Source organism: Camelus bactrianus, chromosome 10 (genome assembly GCF_048773025.1).
Source record: "Camelus bactrianus isolate YW-2024 breed Bactrian camel chromosome 10, ASM4877302v1, whole genome shotgun sequence".
In the NCBI taxonomy this organism is placed as follows: domain Eukaryota; kingdom Metazoa; phylum Chordata; class Mammalia; order Artiodactyla; family Camelidae; genus Camelus; species Camelus bactrianus.
Genome location: NC_133548.1, coordinates 13616846 through 13636746, shown reverse-complemented (window position 1 = coordinate 13636746; position 19901 = coordinate 13616846). Strand labels below are relative to the sequence as shown.

Sequence of the window (19901 nt, the reverse complement as noted above, 5' to 3'; positions counted from 1 at the left end):
ATAAGTGGATGGCATTTATGACCTATGTTGAAGCAAAGTGAGTCTGGGACAGACCTTTGGTCTTCCTGTGATCATGGTTAGTAAATGGCAGTAGCAGTGTTCTTGAGCTCCTCTGTCAGGAACAGCAGGCCCCAGCATACCTCATGCTCTGGTGGTGTCTCTGAAGGCTGTAACAGTGTCTGAGCAATTTTCACCAATTTTTAGCTGACTCATTTTTCCAATTTAAGTCATTTAATTCTCACAACTTAAGGAAGTATGCAATGTCATTTCCTTTTTACAGATGAAAAACACAGGTAGAGAGGGGAAGCAATTTGCTAACATTGACAAGACTGATTAATGCTGGAGACAAAATGAGAAATTAAGATCTTTTGATCCAAAGTTCTTAATCTCTGACTTCAAAGCATCAGACTATTTCTGAATCTCTTAAAACTTCATTATGTTCATGGTATGGATTCTTTTCTATAATTCAGATTTGTGATTGTTGTCTGGTTCCATGACACACACTTGTTCTTAAATCATGGGTAATTTCCTATAACAGCTGTTTCGTTTTCAGAAGATTTCCTTTGTCTGTGTCTAAACCCAGATTTTAATGTACAGGTATTTTCTGCCTTAACTCTGCAGACTTTATCAATTACGTTTCTTTTATGCCAGCTGATTCTATTTCCAACTCTTTTTGTAGACTACTGTCTACTACGGGGAATGATGGAAATATAATTGTTGGAAAGTACTTTTGTGTGCAAATGCTCTCTTCTTGGGACTGTGGTAAGTAAAAGTTTTTATTTGCCGTGGTGGGAGAACATTTATAAGCCTCTCACACTTAGAAAGGTCAGAAAAAGTATATTTTGATAAATGCACTTTGAAGACTTTTTTCCTACTGTTCTACACCTTTAAAAATGTATAATTGTTTTTCCTCTTTTAAAATAAAACTTAGTTCTAGCTATAGCGCTGGGTATAATGAGTGTTCAAGAATATTGCTGTTGATCTATTTCATACCCACAACCAGGGCAACATTATGACTTTTGTGGGCCCTTGGTACGTCTGCCTTCATGGGGCCCTTCCTCCATAAAAATATGAAAAGTTATATTTTATGACTGCATTGATGTATAGATGCCTATAATCCAAGTTGCATTTGGAGTATATTAATTTTTTATGTTTTAAAAGAAACTAAAACATTTCAGGGGATCCTAAAACCATCGTGGGCTCCAGGCACCGCATCTACTATGCCTTCAAGGATATCAGCCCTGCTCACAATATATGGGCTCCTGAAGAAAACTGATCCAGACCGGATAATTTTTCCAAGTTTAATTAGCTATGAAGAGGAATAAAGCTCTATGAAATATCACTAGATTTTTTTTTTTTTTGCCTACACACTCCACCCAAGATTTATCTATCGCTAGTTTTCATTATTTGCCCCCAGAGTTTCTTCATGACATTTTTCACTTCTGCATTTCTCAGGGTGTAGATTAAAGGGTTCAACATAGGAGTTACTATGGTGCAAAACACAGTCACAGCTTTGTCAGTGGGGAAGGAGGTCACGGGTCTTAGGTACAGGAGTGAACACGGTACAAAGAATAAGATGACAACAGTGACATGAGAGGCACAGGTTGACAGAGCTTTGTGACGCCCTTCAGAGCTGTGAGTCCTCAGGGAGCGCAGGATGAAAACATAGGAGGCAACCAGCATTGAGAAAGTTAGCAAACACAATGACCCACTGTTGGCAGCAATCAGAGGCCCCAAAGTGTGAGTGTCCGTGCAGGCTAGCTCCAGGAGAGGTATTAAATCACACATAAAGTGGTCAATGACATTGGGGCCACAGAATGGTAACTGGATCATGAATAAAACCTGGATCCCTCCATGAAGAAACCCTAAAACTCCAGCCATTCCAACCAGGAATCCACACACATGTCTGCTCATGATGGTCATATAGTGCAAAGGCTTACAGATAGCTACATAGCGGTCATAGGCCATGGCAATTAACAAGATAATCTCAGCTGCAGCAAAGAAATGTTCAGCAAAGAGCTGAGTCATGCAACCATCGAAGGATATGGTGTTCTTTCCAGAGATCAAGTCAAAGATCATTTTGGGTGCTATGGAAGAAGAGTAGAAGCCATCTATAATGGATAAGCAGGATAGAAAAAAGTACATGGGAGAACCCAGGGCTGGACTGATGAAGATGGTGACTGAGATGAGCAGGTTACCTGCCAATGTGGTCAAGTAGGTAATTAAAACCACAGCAAATAAGAATGTCTGCAGTTCTGGATTCTGGGTCAGGCCCAGCAGGATGAATTCTGTTACATTGCCCATCCTTTCCATCAACTCATCTTGGGTTATGAGCACATGGTCCATCTGGAAAGATCACATTATTTCTGAGTGATGAAATGTTAAATTCAATGCTAAAATAGTTCATCACCTCTTTAGTCCTGGGCTCTGGGATTGGTGAAGCTACACCTTTCACTCACCTCTGGCATTTTGCAGATAGTTGTAAAAACAAATAAAAGGAGGCTAAATTTCTCCTTATTCATATTAATTGAATATATGGTGACAATACCTTACAAACACTGCAATAAGAAAAAGATGTTATTATGAATGTTGACTTACGGTTGACTTCTAGATTTTCTTCATAGTTTTAAAAGTCTCACAGATAGCTTTCTTTCACTTTGGGGGACAAATTCCATCAACAACAGTTATTTTAAAGTTATACTTGTCTATTGGCATGAATATTTACATGTATATGGACACAATATTCTTCTAAAAGTCAACTGTATATCAGATATGGAAGTGCCAACCAAGCTTTACTATATGTACACCAGCTGTGCTCTGTGAGCTGTTATTCCATTCTGTCAAATGAATTCACATGCACACACACAGACGAGCTGCAGATGACATTTTTGTCCCTCAAAGTGCCAAGGAATTAACCTTTATAACAGCTCATTGAGCAGCATTCACTCAACAGCCCCGCATGTTGTGTCTGGCTCGGCATGACCTTTTCATATTCACTCTTTCCACATCTTTGAATGTCAACATGTAAGTGGTACAAAGTTCTCTGAAATTTTCTCAATATTTCTGAAATGAATTTTCTGTTTATTTGGTCTTTCATCACATATAGAATAATGCTCTGGAGTAGGTATATTACCCTACTCACATTTTACAAATGGAATTAAATGAATCATGAAGTTTCCCTGAGTTTCCTATTGACAAGACAGAAAGGTTAAGGTCATCCGAGATAATACAATGTTCAATTTTGGCTTAAGTTTAATCAATTAAAATGAGCTTGAAGTTTTCATTGCTAACTGGTAGAAATATTGAATATATGTAAGAATATTTCTTTTTTGGGGGGAATGAGCTGTACATGGATTTTCAAGAGTGAGTACATGTTGTTGTGAAAGTTCATGAGATATTTTATTCTTTATCCCTCTTTTTCTTCTTTCCCCAGTCCCTGCCAAAAAACATAATCACATATTTTTCCTCAAAACTTTCTGGGCACAGAAGTCAGCATCATGATCTCTCAGTTTTCAATAAAGGTGAGGAAAGATACCTTTAGTTTCCAGGAAAGCTTAAGGCTCTGACTTGTTTCTTCTGTATCTATGGCTCCTACAGATGGTGACTACGTGGTTAATCACTCTTAAAAGATTTAATTCACAAATTCTAACTTCAGTGTGGGACATGGAAGTCATGACAAGGGAAAAGAATTTCTAGTAACTACAAACAGAAGTCTACAGAATTAATCTACTCAGTGAGACATAAGCATTAACCACAGTCTTGTTAAAGTGACTTTTGTAGTTCTCAACAGCGTCTTGTCTGGGAACACTACAGCCAGTGTTTTCTATTGATATTTTCATATCATTTTGTCCAAATTCATTTTTAGAGAGAAAGATTAACTTCCAATGAACAGAACTTAACTCTAAAAATTATTTTAGTGAAACTAAGTTGGTTAAATTAAGACAATCTGCTTAAATTTTGGGCAAAAGAAGTAGTTATCACTAACCTGGATTAGTTGATTGTGGATTCTTCAGTTTTTAGATTAAGCCCAGCCATTGCTTTCTTCCTCTCAGGCATTTGCCCCACATCTGCAAATAGACTCCATGAACTAACCAGTGAGACGCTGGAAGTCTTATATCTCTCTAGACAACTCTCCAAGTCTTGGACATTTTAGTTTATTTTGTTCCCCATTATCAGTCTGGATATGGAAAACTTGATAGTTCTAGGATTTAATTTTGATTCATTTTCTTGGTTTCTTATGAAAGTATAAATGCATCTTCAAAATATATATCATGAAAAATTCTTCAAATCAGGAAAAGTTAGTATATGGAATTATAAAATGTAAGTCAAATCCATTTGATTGGACATGATTTTCTCAAACCAATTCTGCCAAATTTTTGTTTCCCCAAAAGTCTATGAGCAATGTGGAGAGAATTCCTTTCACTCCTGATTTAAGCCCTCTTTCTAACCCATACGAAGCTTGGGAGCAGTGTCTCCCAAACAGGTCTTCAGTTTGTTGATGCACGACTATGTAGCTATTATTTACTTGAAGGTCCTTATTTGTAATTCTTTCTTCACTGACTCTAGAAAATGTTTAAATAGACTTTCATGAAGTGCAGGATTTCTAATGCATGGTAGTGCATTGACCTCTCAAGTCCTCAGAGGATTAGTAATTGGTCCTGTTGGAATCATAGCTGAAGCATCAGCCACAGCCATTCATTTACTCCCACTTGACACCCACAAACATCATTAGAGTCCAGTTTTAGAAATGCAGTTGCCCTTTGGTTAAACACATACCTCCCGCTATATTTACCTTACCAAGTAAGGTAAATGGAAAATTTCATGATAGGGCTTCGTCACTCATTTTGACATTGGTGAGCCTGACATAGGATGTATGGGGTGGTTTTAGGCATAGGTCAGAGTTCAGAGAATGGATTTCTTTCTGAGAATGTGACTGTCCTAAACGGTATGGTTGCCCTGAGAATAGAAACGCCAATCTTCAAAGCTATGTGCCAGATTACCCTGAGGGAGTGTGACATTTTTATTAGTGACTGACTAAGGAGACTTAGATGGCAGAATTCCCAGCTCCCAAAGATCGAGTGATTTAAAAGTCATAGACATATCAGCTTCTTTTAGTGTGAGAACCTAGGCAACAGATTCTTGTGATGTATTATGTAGCTTTTCTCTCTGCCCCACAGGGAGAGAATCCCGGGGACTTACTGTAAAGTACTATGCTTTCACACAGTAGCCACTGAGAAAATCACACTCAGGCAAACACTGATGTATAAAGACATCCAGAGGTAGAGAATAGAAACAGTATTGAAAGGAGGTTCCACTGTAATCTTCTCCCCTTCAGCTTCTGAGGTGATGAAGAGCTGGCTGGAACCCTGCGCAGAATCACCTTTCTTTGTCACCAGCCTTTACCTTAAGGCCAAATTGACACACTCCTGAAGTTCAAAACAGAGAGGGAAGCAACGCATACAGCCCTATCCTCCACAGTTAACAGTTCTGCTCCTCTGTTTGTTGCCAACTTTACTCATAGTCTGTCCCTCTCTCTTGACTTTTTTGTTGTGGCAAAATACACACAACATAAAACTTATCATTTTAAGTATTTTAAATGCATAGTTCAGTGGCATTAAATACATTCACATTGTCGTGCAAATGACTCCACCCTTTCCATAACTTTTTAAATCTTCTCAGACTGAGACTCCGTATCTATTGAATAATCACTTCTTTTTCCTGCCTTCCTCCAGCCCCTAGAAAACATTATTTTACTCTGTTTCTATGAGTTTGACTATTTTATATAATTCATGTACATGGAATTATGCAGTATTTGGTCTTCTATTACCTACATTTCACTTAGAATAATGACCTCAAGATTCATCCATGTTGTCACAAATGGCATGATTTCCTTCTTTTTAAGGGCTGAATAATATTCCACACATGCATGTACCACATTAAATAATCGATTTATCCATTGATGGACATTTAGGTTGTTTCCACATCTTGGCTATTGTGGATAATGCTAATATGAACATAAGAGTGCAAATACTTCCTTGAGATCCAAATTTCAGTCCTTTTAGATAAATACTCAGAAGAGGGATTACTGGATAATATGCTACTTTTATTTATTTATTTTTTTTTTGAGGAACCTCCATACCATTTTCCATAGGGGCTGTATCAGTTTACTTTCCCACCAACAGTGCTCAAGGGTTCCCTTTTCCCCACATCCTTTTCCCCGAACTCCCATTTAGAATGAATTGTTTACTAAACGGTTGAATATTAATGTGTATGTAATGAATAATTAACATAAGATCTAGGCATGCCTATGGAGTCATTTGGGTTGATTCAGTCCTGATGAAGGTAGAAGTAAAATTGCTAGGATTTGCAGGACTTCTGTCCTGGTCCAGATCTGGATCCCCTTCTTTTATCTGGGTTCTTCTTCTTAAAATTGCACTCTGTCTATATCTCAAATTATTTCCCATCTCCTTGGTCTACAATTGGTCTGCAATTTTCTGTTCAAATTTGAATTGTACACTTTCTGTCTTGATTACTCAGGTATCATCAACTTTTTTTTTAGTACTGGATTCTTTTGATTCTATTAGCGAAGGCACAAATCCATCCAATAAAAGCTACTTTGAATGTCTTTTACAAAAAAAGTGCTCCACAAAATATCTTCTGCCTGGGAAATCATGTGCAAGATTGCTCTACAGTTGTACCTGGAAGAATTTTATATCCTTCCTTGGCTTTAGGCACAGAAAATAATTCATTCTAAGAAGAGCCCAGATTACAGTGTAAATGGTGCCCCCTGGAATTGTGCAGCACTGTGGAACTAATTTTGGGATAAGGCCTGCTTTAATGACTCTCATTACTTAAAATTCATTCATTTCTGACTAATTTCTATCTCTCACAATAGTAAATCTACCTTGACTACAATAGTTGGAATTAAAACTATGCATTTTAAACAAAACAGCCATTAGGAATTATTGTTTAGATATTTTAATTATTTGGCCTACTGGTTATATAATCTAAACCTGAAGCTTTAAGAAAAATTTTTTTTACTGAATACATCAATAAAGATTTCCCATACCCTGTGATTTTTATGTTGATTAGCAATGGCCCTTTGATTCATAGTAATTTGTAGATGCAAAGAACTTTCTAACTGGAAGAGGCTTTAGTCATCATTGAATCAACTCAGAGGAACATTAAATATTTCAGAAAGCAAGTGGAGTAAAATATACTTAAAGTCGCATATTTTGACTTGCAAACCATTATCCTTTCTATTAGTCACCCTTGCTCCTAAAATATGAATAGATTTTGTTTTTATCTTGTCTACTCTTATGAATTGTTACCCAAGGTTACTCTTTGGCCCCAGAGCCTCCTCATGGCATTTTTCACCTCTGAGTTTCTGAGGGTGTAGATTAAAGGGTTTAACATGGGTGTTACTATGGTATAAAACACAGCCACCGCTTTATCAGTAGGGAAGGTGACCATGGGCCGAAGGTACACGAATATACAGGGTACAAAGAATAGGACGACTACAGTAACATGGGAGGCACACGTGGAGAGAGCCTTCCATTGTCCCTCAGTGCTGTGCGTTCCTAGAGAGCAAAGGATGAGAATGTAGGAGGTGATAAGAATGGAAAAGATAAGCATACACATCAGCCCACTGTTGGCAGCAACAAAAAGTCCAAAGATGTGAGTATCAGTGCAGGAGAGCTTTAGCAGAGGGAAAAGGTCACAGATGAAGTGGTCAATGACATTGGGGCCACAGAAGGGCAACCAGACTATAAAAAGAATTTGAATCAGAGCATGAAGAAATCCTCCGGCCCAGGCCAGGGCCACCAGGAGGCCACACACTTGCCTATTCATTGTGATCACGTAGTGCAGGGGCCTGCAGATGGTCACGTAGCGGTCATAGGCCATCACCGTGAGCAGGATGATTTCAACTCCTCCAAAGAAGTGCTCTGCAAAGAGCTGAGTCATGCACCCACTGAAGGAGATAGTTTTCTTTTCAGCAAGTAAGTCAAATATCATTTTGGGGGCCATGGTAGATGAGCAGCAGCAGTCTATGAAGGATAAGAAAGACAGGAAAAAGTACATGGGCTCCCCCAGGGCTCTGCTAGTGGTGACTGTCACAACAATGAGTAGGTTGCCTGCTACAGTAAGAAAGTAGATGACTGTAAACACAGCAAACAGGAGCTTCTGCACATCTGGGTTCTGTGTCAGGCCGAGCAGGAGGAATTCCGTCACGTTGTTCATTTGCTCCGTGAATCCAGTTCAGCATTTGGATAACGGATTTCTCTGTAAATAGCTCAGGGATTACAATTGTGGAGGATAAAATTTGATCAAGCATAGTAATTTCTGTTAGGATTATTTTCTGTAAAACTGATAAGAAACCCAAGAAGATAAACCTAAGACTTAAAGTTAGGCCACGTTATTAGTTACATAATGGACACACAGCCCTCTTCTCTCTCTCTCTCATACACACACACACACACACACATTCATATACACAAACATGGTTTTATGACTGTTGACATTCTCGGCACCTTTCTGTAACTGTACATGGATTGATATTCTCCCAACAATTGCGGTAGTATTTTCTCCCATAGCAAAACAGTAATAAAAAGAGGACTTGGAAAGAGGGGCAGTGGCTTGAATTCCTGAGAATTTACTCTCTTGTGTCTCTTCTCTAGTCACTTGTGCTGATGAGGCTAAGCTGCAGTTTGTTATTCTTCTTATTCTTAACTTGTTTCAGGGTGAATATAAAATATAAGGTGAGTCCAATTTGAAATTAGGGATAATACAGTCACATTTCAGGAAAAAAAAAACTGAACTGAGTGAATGTTTAAGGCTTTAGTAAGGTGTAACTGGCAGTTAGATTTGTGAACTTACATTACATTCAAATAAAATAATCTAAGGATGCCATCAAACAAGAAGAAAGAATATTCTGAAGAGGATAAGTCAGCATGATGCAATGCCGTGTCCCCCAGATTTATCTGAAACTATTTGCAGAACTTCTGTCATGTTTAGGTTTCAGAGGAATCTTGCAAATCAAACTCAACTTCGGGAAGACTATGAAAAATTCTCTAGATCTATTTAGAAAACAAGAACTTTTAAGGTAGGAAACTAAAGCATAATAATTTGTTGGATGGAGTGTGCTCTGTGTAGTCGGATAGACTATTTTTTTCATTCTGTTTTCATTGATTAGTAGCTATGTGATGTTAGGTACAGACCTTAGTTTTACTGCAAGTAAACTTTCTCATACACAAATTAGGAAAAACTACAAATGGCATAGAGGAATTGAAGAATATCATTATTATGTAGGCCAAGATTTTAGCTTAAAAGTAGAATGCATAGCTTTCCACATACCCTAAATTCTTGATAAAAAATTAACCCCCCCACATACTATTATTATTATCTTTGAAATATTTTATTGTTATAATATTAAGGAAAAACATAAATGAAGAGAGAAAATAAATTAAGTACTCAACTCAAGAGGTTAGAAAAACAATCAATTATATTCAGAAAAAGGTTGAATGCAGAAATCAATACATCAGGTAATAGAAAAATATTGGACTTAATAAATGAATTCAAAGGCTTTTTAGTATTTTAAAAGTACAGATAAAACTAGTGAGCACAGATAAGCTCAATAGAAAGCAAGTATGGTCAAATAGCAAAAGGCCATCATTTTAAAAGAAAGTTTAAAGAAAAAGAGGGAAAAGAATGGAATTCACTAAAGACTTTAAGAAAAACACAAATTTGTTCAAAAACAGAAAAAGAAATCAATATATACCTAATCTCTGGATGAGGAAGAGCATTAAGCAAAATGTGATGGTATAAAAACCAAGGCAAAGCTAATGGGTTCAACTACATAAAAATAAAGAATATATTGGAAAAACACTTGCAACAAATATCACAGGTCACCATTATTATAGAAATAGTTTTTACAAAAAAGCTCTACTCACACTTTTAAAAACAAAGGCAAAACTAATAAAAAAAGATGCTTAGAGAAAACTTAAGATGTCTAAAAAATCTTCTATTTCATAAGTCATCAAAGAAGAATACAATTTAAAGACAGTGAAATACTTTTAATTGGCAAATTAGCAAATATTTATGACAGTTATATTACTTGGTGAGAGTGTGTTGATACAAAATATTCTGGAAAGAAGTTTAACTCCATATAATAATAAGGGCTTAATAACTGATCATGACCCTTGATTTAGTACTACTTTTGCTTAGGGATGTATTCCAGATAAAGAATATGAACAAAAATTGTGCATGCAGTTTATATTTCACATTTTTGTGATAATGCAAAAGTTAAAACAATCCAAATGTCTCCATAAAGAGGAACAATTAAATAAATTATAGTTATGAAATATTAGGTGAATGCTGAGGTTATTTGCAAGGAGAATTAATTGTGTGGAAAGATTCTTCCAACATAATATTGAGTGTAAAACAGAAGACATTAAACAGCTTATATATTATGATCCAAATTGTACAAAATGATATATATATATATATATAAAAGTACCTGGAAAAAGTGCTCTAAACACTAATAGTGCTGTTTTGAATTATGATTTAAGGGAAATATTTATATTCTTCTTTTTAAAATTTTATGATCCAAGTTTTCTACAGAGAGAATGTATTATCTTTATAATGAATATAATAATTGAATAAAAGAAATAATGTCACTTTTTCTTAGTAGACTACAAATGCTCACCCTTATTCATAAACATCTGTGACAGTAGAAACACATTTAAATCTAACTCACCTGTAAATTGAGGACCCTACTATCACCTTGAGAAAAATATTAGTAATAAAGAGATCACAGATTGTACCTACCTCTCTGGATGCATTTGGGAAAGAAGTAACAGATTCATTTCATAAAAAGGCATTATTTGTAGAGCACAATTTGCATGGAGGCGGCAATTACTGACCCATCACTAACTACTGCTTTAAGTAGTTCATCTGTTTTTATCTTATGTGTATTATTCCTTTTCCTCACTTAATGACTTGAAAATGATTGCGGAAAGAGATTTCCTCACAATGCTGAGTTCATGGGCCGTGTTTAGATTTTCTTTGTCTGCTTACAACATCAAGTGAGTGTGAGGCATGAGCATCCCAGCTCAGATAATGAATTTCTTTAGTCAAACGCCTTCCAAAATGTTAGGCTTCAAAAGAAAGTGATGAGGGAAAAACCTAACCATTGGAGGCTATTTGTCTCCAAGTCACCTTACTAGATATTTGCCAGTCTTTCTTGGTACCAGATGAAGAATATTAAAATAGCCACGTGATCTGAGATCTAGCCTGATTTAAAATTCTGAAAATAACAAACGGTGTTAAAACAGAAAAACTAGGGATTGCAAGCACCATAAAATCAGCAACAAATAAAAGTTGCCTTGGAGTGGCAAGTCCCTGAAGTTAGTGCCTTTAAGTCTTTTTCTTGGTAAGCCTGTGCTAAGCCTGGAGATATCTCCTTTGGTCCTTGGGAATCTGGATCCAAATAGTCTGGAAATTCAGAACCTAAGAGCTTCTGTGATACGTGGCTGGTTATGCTTATATGATCTTCCTAGGTTCATCCTTATCAACATTTTCAAGTGTGGTTACAAGGAAATATTTAAATAGGTATTTTTCAAGTGCAGGGAGGTAGGGAGTCTCTGATCTCTCAACTCCCAGAGGATTAGAATTAGCAGCTTCAACCAAAATGGTAGCCAAGCCAGGTTATCCTTTCTTTCTTGTGGCCAAGGCATCTGTGACCAAGGGGGCAGGGGAGAGCCATCTGTGTTGGGTTTGCAGTACCTTTCTGACTGTGTATAAGAAGTGATCTAAGTCAGACCGAGAAAGACAAATAATGTGATATCACTTCTATGTGGAATCTAAAAAAATGATACAAATGAACTTAAATTAAAATATGAACATTTCTCTGTATATTAACTAGAACCTGTAATTAAAACCTTGCCTCAAAGAAGAACTTAGGCCCTGATAGCTTCTCCAGTGAATTCTACAAAATATTTATGAAAAAAAGAATACTCATTGTACAAATTTTTTTCTCAAAGAAGTGAGAGCTAAATAAGCATGATGCTAAAATCTGACAAAGAATTGCAAATGATTTTCATATGAATGTAAATAAAAGATCCAAAGTAAATATCAGCAAAGTTAATTCAGCAATGTATAAAAAGGAGTAATATGCCTTATTCAGATTGTGTTTGTTCCAAGAATGCAAGATTATTTTAGCATTAACAATTTATTCAATATAATATATCACTTTAGTAGAATAAGGGAGAAAACCTGCAGGGTTACCTCAATATATGCAGAAAAACATGATAAAATCAATAGCTGTTCATATTAGAACTCTCAGCAAATACTAATAAAACAAATTCTTTGCTGGTAAAGAGTATTTTTGCAGGTAAAGAACTACAAAAGTTCAATAAATTTCAGTGTATTTCACAGGGAAAATTAAACACTTTCCCCTTCAGATTGGAAACAAGTTAAGAATGCCTACTACAAGCACTACAATTCAATATAATACTGGAGGTCTTATCCAGTGCATTATGACACGAAAATAAAATGAAAGATATAAAGATTGAAAAAGAAAGTATAAAACTATCATTATTCAGAGATAACATAATTTTATGTATATACTCATGGGCTTGGCTGAGCTGAAGAGAGAGTTGAGCTGTCAGATGACAGAGTAGTTAATAAATTAATAAGCCACAAATGAAAATAAAAGTCAAGCCTTAATCAATGGCTGAGATAATATAATGAAGAGACTAAAACTAGAGTAAGCATCCTGCTCCATTATCCCTCATGGAACATTGCACCAGCCAAGAGTCAGGTGGACTGGTAGAGATGTGGGAGTCATCTCATTGCTGAGGGAGCCGTGAACAAAAGGTTCTCATGGTTTTATGGACCTGGGGGCAGGGGGAAGAATGAAGGGGAGAGACTAGTAGGAGTGGATGTAAGATGTAAATCCTACCTTACCAACAATTAAATAAAATATAAGTGGTTTAGCATCTCAATTAAAAGGCAGAGATTGGCAGAACAGATAAAAGCATGATCCATATATATTTTGTCTACAAGATTCATACTTCAGATTCAAAGACACAAATAAGTAGAAAGTAAAGTGAAAAAATATTTATCATGGAAATCACAACAAAAGGAGAGGTGAAAGAATGGATAATACTAATATAAGAAAAACAGACTTTAAGCCATAAATTGTCACTAGAGAATAAAGAGGACATTTTATAATAATTAAATAGTCATTTAATCAAGATATAATAATCATAGACATACATGTATCTAATAGGTCCCTAGAGTACATAAATACACATATAATACTGACACAATAGTAAGGATGAATAAACAATTCAACAACAAAAGTGGGAGATTTTAAAAACCCACTTTCAATAATAAATAGAAATAGAAAGCAAGTCAGAAGTTCAACAAGCAAATAGAAGACTTAAACAATACTATAAACCAACTACACTTAACAGATATTCTTAAAGCACCCCATTCAGCAACAGCAGAATAAAAATTCTCTAGTAAACATGGATATTCTTCAGGTTAGACCATATGTTAGGCCATAAAACAAGACTCAATAAATTTAAATATCTTCTCTCCCAAAGTATGTTCTCTGACCACAATGTAATGAAATTGAAAATCATAACAGGAGGAAATTTGGGAAATTCACAAACACGTGGAAATTAAACAACATACTCCTAAATAATCAACTGGTCAAAGCAGGAATCATAATAAAATTAGAAAATAAATTGAAATAAATAAAAATGAAAACACAACATACTATAACCTATAGGATACATGTAAATCAGTGCTTAGTGGGAAATTTATAGCTATAAATATTCATATTAGCAGAAGAAGAAAAATTTCTGTTGCATCCAGCACAACAAAGGTTCCTGCTTATCGATGGGGGCCGCAGAACTTTAGAAACACACAGACAGATAGAGAATCAAAGATGGGACCAGAGGACTCAAGATCTCAAGGATTAAGGGCCCTGAATGGCTGGTTCGCATCGTATTTATTATAATAGTGTTGCAGAAAATAACTCTGAGTAATTCAATGCAGTAATAACAATCTACAAAACCCCAATACTCTAAGAATAGCGAAGCAGTATTAATCATCTTCATGACTCCATCTGTTCCCCTTGTGAGGGGGCTGATGAACGTCACAGAAACTTCAGTGAGTCCCTTAGGCAAACTGCATTGTGTATATGCTGGAGCAGTGTTCTGCTCATGCATGGCTGCCTGTTCCAGACCAGCATTGTTTGCCCTTAGGAAACATCTTAGTTTCGGGCCTCACCCCAGGCCACACAAGGAAACTTTTTGTATTCTTATTCTCATGGAGACATCATGTTAACTTGTTTTCCCATAGATTTCAAATCAGTAACCTAACTTTCCCCCTAAAGACATTAGGAAAAAAGGACAAACTAAAACCAAAGGAAACAGGGAGGGAGGAACAAAGTTTAGAGTAGAAACAAATAAATTAGAGAAAAGAGTAGAGAATATAAAAAAGAAAACAAAACATAAAATAGGTTCTTTGAAAAAATCACCAAAATGACAAAACTTTAGGTAGTGCAACTAGAAAAAAAGATAGAAGACTCAAATGAGAAATGAGGAGTGAATGTGGAGGCATTACTACCAAAATCACGAAAATAAAAAAGACATAAGGGGATACCACGAACAGTTGTATGCCAACAATTTATGTACCATAGGTGAAGTGAACAAATTATTTAAGACACAAACTGCTGAAACATATTTAAGTGGAATAAATGATCAGAATATACTTTTAACAGGTAAAAAGATTGAATTAGTAATTTAAAAATTCTCACAAAGAAAAATGCTAGCCAGGATGGCTTCACCTGAGAATTTTATCAAACATTTAAAGAAAAATTAACATGAATACACCAATCCTTCACAAACCTTTCCAAAAATAAAACAGTAGGGAACACTTCCCAACACTTCCCAATTCTATAAGACCAGTATTGCCCTGATATCAAAACTAGACAAAGATATCAAAGAAAATAGAACTATAAATACAGTAAAATACTTTATAAATATTTTATATAAACATTAAACTTTGACCAATAAAATATAATTATAACCAATATATCTTGTGAATATAGACATAAAGTCTTCAACAAAATACTAGCAAATTGAATTCAGTATCTTATAAAATATATACCAAGTGCAGGTGGGATTTATCCCGGGAACGCAGAGTTGATTCAATATATGAAAAATCAAGCAGTGTAATAGCAAGTATTGATTGGAAAAAGGACACACTATTCAGTGATGATAGCTGCTATTATTAGTCCTTTCCAATTCTCCATCTACTGCCTAGCCATGCATTTAAATATAATAACTGCTTCAGCTGCTTTAAGTATGTGATTTAAAACAACAATCTCTCTTCTAGGCTGCAGAGTACTTCAAGATGATAGAACATATTTGGCTTCTCCACTCTCCACTGTCCTGAGGGTAGTATGTGTGAAGAAATTTTGAAGAAATCTGTTTGCCTAGGTAGACTTCTTTCACTGAATGGCCAGTGGAAAGCCCAAACTCCTAAAAAAAAAAAAAGGTCAATGGGAAGGCATAAAAATATATCTTTTAATATTTCTGCACTGAAAGTGTTGGCACTAGAATTTTGCCTCTGTTTGGCTTCCAAGTCTAGATATTACTTCCCCTGAAAATTTGGCAAGTCCCAAGATTCCTGTAAGACACAGTGTGTCCTGATGTGTTTGTAGTACAGTAGAGAGACTGACTCACTATCTCAACCTCCTCTGGTGACCTCAGGCAGTGTGGAAATTTTCTCAGGGGTATGCCACCTGGATGGAACCCCTTGGGGTTGTCTACACAGCATTTAGAGTCCTTCATGTCCCAGTTCATGATACCCAAGGGCTTGTTTGAGGAATGCTTTATCACATAAATGTCCAGACCAGGAATGTAGGCTGTTAATATATTAGTTTGAAGTGCAGGAAAAAGAACCAATGAGGTGGAGATGTGTTCATGGATGAGTTCTCCTAAATATCTGCTTCTAGGCAAAATCTAAAAAAAAAAAAAAAAAAAAAAAAAAAAGAAAGAAAGAAAAAAAAAAAAGAAAGAAAACAAACCCAGAGATAATTAATTCCTGGGAGGGCAAATGTCTAGATAGAAAGACAGATCTTTTGACGTTCTCAGTATCCTCTCTAAACACTCAGATTCACTAAGCTGTTTTCTTGTTTCAAGAGCAGATTGAGAGGCTTATTAAGTAATAGAAACATTTATATCTCTTGTTCTGACACCATAGACCAGGTGTTGAAGATCAGAAGATTCCCATTAATACATAAGGATTTGGGGTTTTAAATTCAACATAGCATTCATTTGTTTTTCATTTAACTTAAATTTCCAAGGCATTGGAACTTTAAAAATGCTTGCTGAATCCATTTGAATAAATTTGCGTCATCTTGACATATCTGCTTCCTATGGAATTGTCCAGTCAATGGGGACTTAAGCAATACACATGATATGACATTACATGTAATGGTTATTTCTTGCTCCTGAATACACTGGGCATACTCCTTAACTACAGAGGCAACCACGGTAAGTGAGCTAGAATTGCTGATTTATAAACCAGTTTCTACATTTCCATTTTCTCCCAAGGGGTTTATAATTTAAATCATTAAAGCTTTACTTTCTGATATTTTGTGGCAGATTACCTTTAGATATTTTAGGATATTTTGCAGAAACATTTGTTCTCCTCACTGTATGTGGATTTAGCTATAGTTTATGAAGAAGAGGTTTACAATTTATGCATTCCTAAGTCAGCATGGGATTGAAGACAAAGCATTTGGACTCTATATTTTGAAGGAAATCATCAGCTCACAAAATTTAGATCCAAAAGGAGAATATATTAAAATAAAGCATTTGTGATGAAAGAAAGTACCCTTTGCTGTGGTTGGGAACATATATTAAACTCTAAGCTCATGGGCATTTTAAATTCTGATTATATTCAAGCTTTTCTAGATCTTGTTCTAACCAGGCAAGACCTTATTTCTGCTGCAATGCATGTGGTCTTAGCAATATGATCCTTTTTCTTAGAGAATCAAGACAGGAATTTTTGAAGATAAGATATAAATGTTAATTCCCTTTGTCACCGTATGGCGATTTTCCCCTTGTATACACTCACCTTAAGGCAGCTTAAGGAAGGTAAGATATAGTTGTGGGGGGAAAAATCACTGTGTTGGGCATTAGAAGACTTGGATTCTTATCGACTACTAATTAATTAGTTGTGCTTCCTCTCTGGGCTTCAGTTTCCTCATCTTTAAAGAGCATATGAGTTGATATAATTCAGGGTGCTGGAAGAATTGTAGTGTACAAAAATTCTGGGTCTGTCAAATAGACCCTTCTATTCATTAAATCTGACTTTACACTTCATAGGTTAGCAAAATAACTGCCACTAATTATATACGGTCCTAGGTGGTAGCTTTGTCCAAACTCTGACATTGTTGATTCCCAGAAGTAAACTGGATCTGTACTGGAGAAGTATTAAATTATAAAGAGCTAGAGACAGACTTCCTGATTTTGAATACAAGCTCCTCTATTGTTTATTTTTTTTATCATGACTTGGGCAAGTCATTTACCTTCTTCTAACCACATTCTCCTTTCCTTTAAAATATAGATAATAGTGTACCAACCTAGTAGGATTGTTGTGAAGATGTTGTAAATGAAATAATGCGTATAAAGTACTTAGTATGGTGCCTAGAACATAGCAAAACTCAACAAAAATTAATGATAATTATAGGAACTACATAGAAAAAAATTAATCCCTGCATTCTATTAAGACTGAGAAAAAGCAGATTTATAGCAAAAGTTTGTATTTCATAATGTTTGAGTGTATGGAATTTAAATAAGTAACAAAGGTATCTCTGCTTGGGAAGAAGTTTGTCTGCTTAAGTTCTTGCCTCTCAGTTGCAGTCTGAGTGCCTTTTTATGGAAGATCAGGATTATTTTGTGAGATTAACACTTTACTCCATTTCACATTTCTCCAAAAATATGGATATTAGAGGATTTGAGTATTAATAAACATGAACTAGGTTTAGAACAGAGAAAGAAAATGATCCTGTTTTTGAGCTTGCCAATTAACAGAGAATATCAAAGACATCTATAAGAGAACTCTTTTAAAAATATATTCTAATTACTTCAAGGTTTGCAAGAAATTGAAGTAATAAATGACATAATGAGGACGAGTGAGTCAAGTTTGGGGTTTTCTGTCTGATTTTGATCATGAAATCCACCCTTTGGTACAGATTTCAGGAAACTATAAAAATATATTATTTGGTTGTTGGTTCTCCCAAGGGCCATCTCCTCTAGAGAAGAGTTGGCAATTAGAAGTGCACTCAACTTCCTTCTCAAGTGCTCTTGTTGTTGGAAGGATTCTCTGATGCATTAGGCTATCCAGAAGGGAGAGCATTATCCTGAAGCTTGGAACTCTAAAGCTAGTCTCTCAATGAAGCCTTTGTGGGATCATCTTGAGGAGGTTTCCTTTCCATGTGCCTCATTATATACCTTGTCCACATGTAACAGGGATAATTCAGTTTACCTTTCACTATATTTTTTTTTTAAAAGAATACATCAAGATAAAGAGAATAAAAAAAAAATAAAGCAAATAATAGAATCTGAAGTCTAGGCAAAAGTGAAAATTAGTAATGACAAAACTTAGTGTTATATACTATCTTAAAGTTTAATTGAGTAATATGTGTATTTCTCATTAAGTAAATGGAAAGAGATTTTGCATTGAAATGATCTGGTTGATTATCAGACATGACTTATTGATTATCAATCAATGGTATAAGTTAAGATCAGATATCAATAATTTTGGTTGGCAGACTAAAGATGCGGTTTAGCATGATTAATAAATGATCCATGGGGAAGTCAGGGCAGACTCACCTTCTACTCTGATCTTCTCAAAGCCCAGTCAGGTCCTCATGCTGTGTCCATTTGGTGAACTGATAACAGCTCAGTATGTTAGAACAGCTACTTCAATTACATTCAGATACTATTTCTTGGAGTCTCATGATGTGCCAATGTACAATTTCATATGTTTGTTTTCCCATAAATATGCCAATCAATTAAAAAATTCAGTTTCAACTTCAGGACTCTAAGACAAAACATGGAAATTGTTTTTATTTTCCAATCATAAAATTAGTAATGTAAAATATAGAAATTTGGAAAATACTAAAAACCATTAGGAAATAAAATATCAACCGTAATCTCACATTTAGGTGTAAATGTCCTCAGTGTATTAAATTATTTCCTCATCAACTTTTCTATATACATGTTTTTAGCATAGATTAAAAAAACCTATATAAAATTTTATAAGTGAAATATTTGAATTTGAATATTATTTTAAAAATGTATAAAACCTATAATCTTTAAATACTAACTCAGTAAGTATCATTCACTAACTTTTAATCTATATTTACATGATTATAATTCATGTAAACAGATTATTTGTGTTTTTTAAAGTTCATAAATTTTTAAGTCTTGTTGGTCTCCAAATTACTTCTAATGACAAAATTATTCCATTACATTGCTGTGTCAGTGAAGTTTTGCAGACTACCATAGGCAAGGAAATTGAATTCTTTCTTCTGGTTATCCTATGTCTTATAAAAATAGTTTTGAGGGCAGAATAATAAATGACTAAGTCAACTAATGGAAGCTTTAAGTTACCTATTCTCAGAGAGTTTTGGGAAAGAAGGAATCATCTGTGAGATTGTCAGAGTACTCTTAAAAAGCAGAGTTTTGATGCATTTCATTCTTATATGGTTCTTTTTTCCCCCTTTCCCCCTTTTTTTCTTTTCTCTCTCTCTTTTTTTTTTTAAAGGTAAAACATTCATTCCTGGAGTTTTTATCATCCACACCACATAG

General features: G+C 35.2%; 2 protein-coding genes across 2 annotated transcripts; both read right to left on the bottom strand.

Annotated features, from left to right (window-relative positions):
- Positions 1-1268: 1268 nt before the first annotated feature.
- LOC105076764 (olfactory receptor 4C45-like) lies at positions 1269-2313 on the bottom strand. The gene has a single exon (XM_010965021.3). It carries the CDS (start codon positions 2311-2313, stop codon positions 1384-1386), a length of 930 nt encoding a protein of 309 aa, XP_010963323.2. The 3' UTR covers positions 1269-1383.
- Positions 2314-5216: 2903 nt separating this feature from the next.
- Positions 5217-8303, bottom strand: LOC105076763 (olfactory receptor 4C5-like). The gene is made up of 2 exons (XM_010965020.3): positions 7332-8303; positions 5217-5338 (listed from the first exon to the last, which is right to left on the bottom strand). Exons 1-2 carry the CDS (start codon positions 8239-8241, stop codon positions 5217-5219), a joined length of 1032 nt encoding a protein of 343 aa, XP_010963322.2. The 5' UTR covers positions 8242-8303.
- Positions 8304-19901: the final 11598 nt, after the last annotated feature.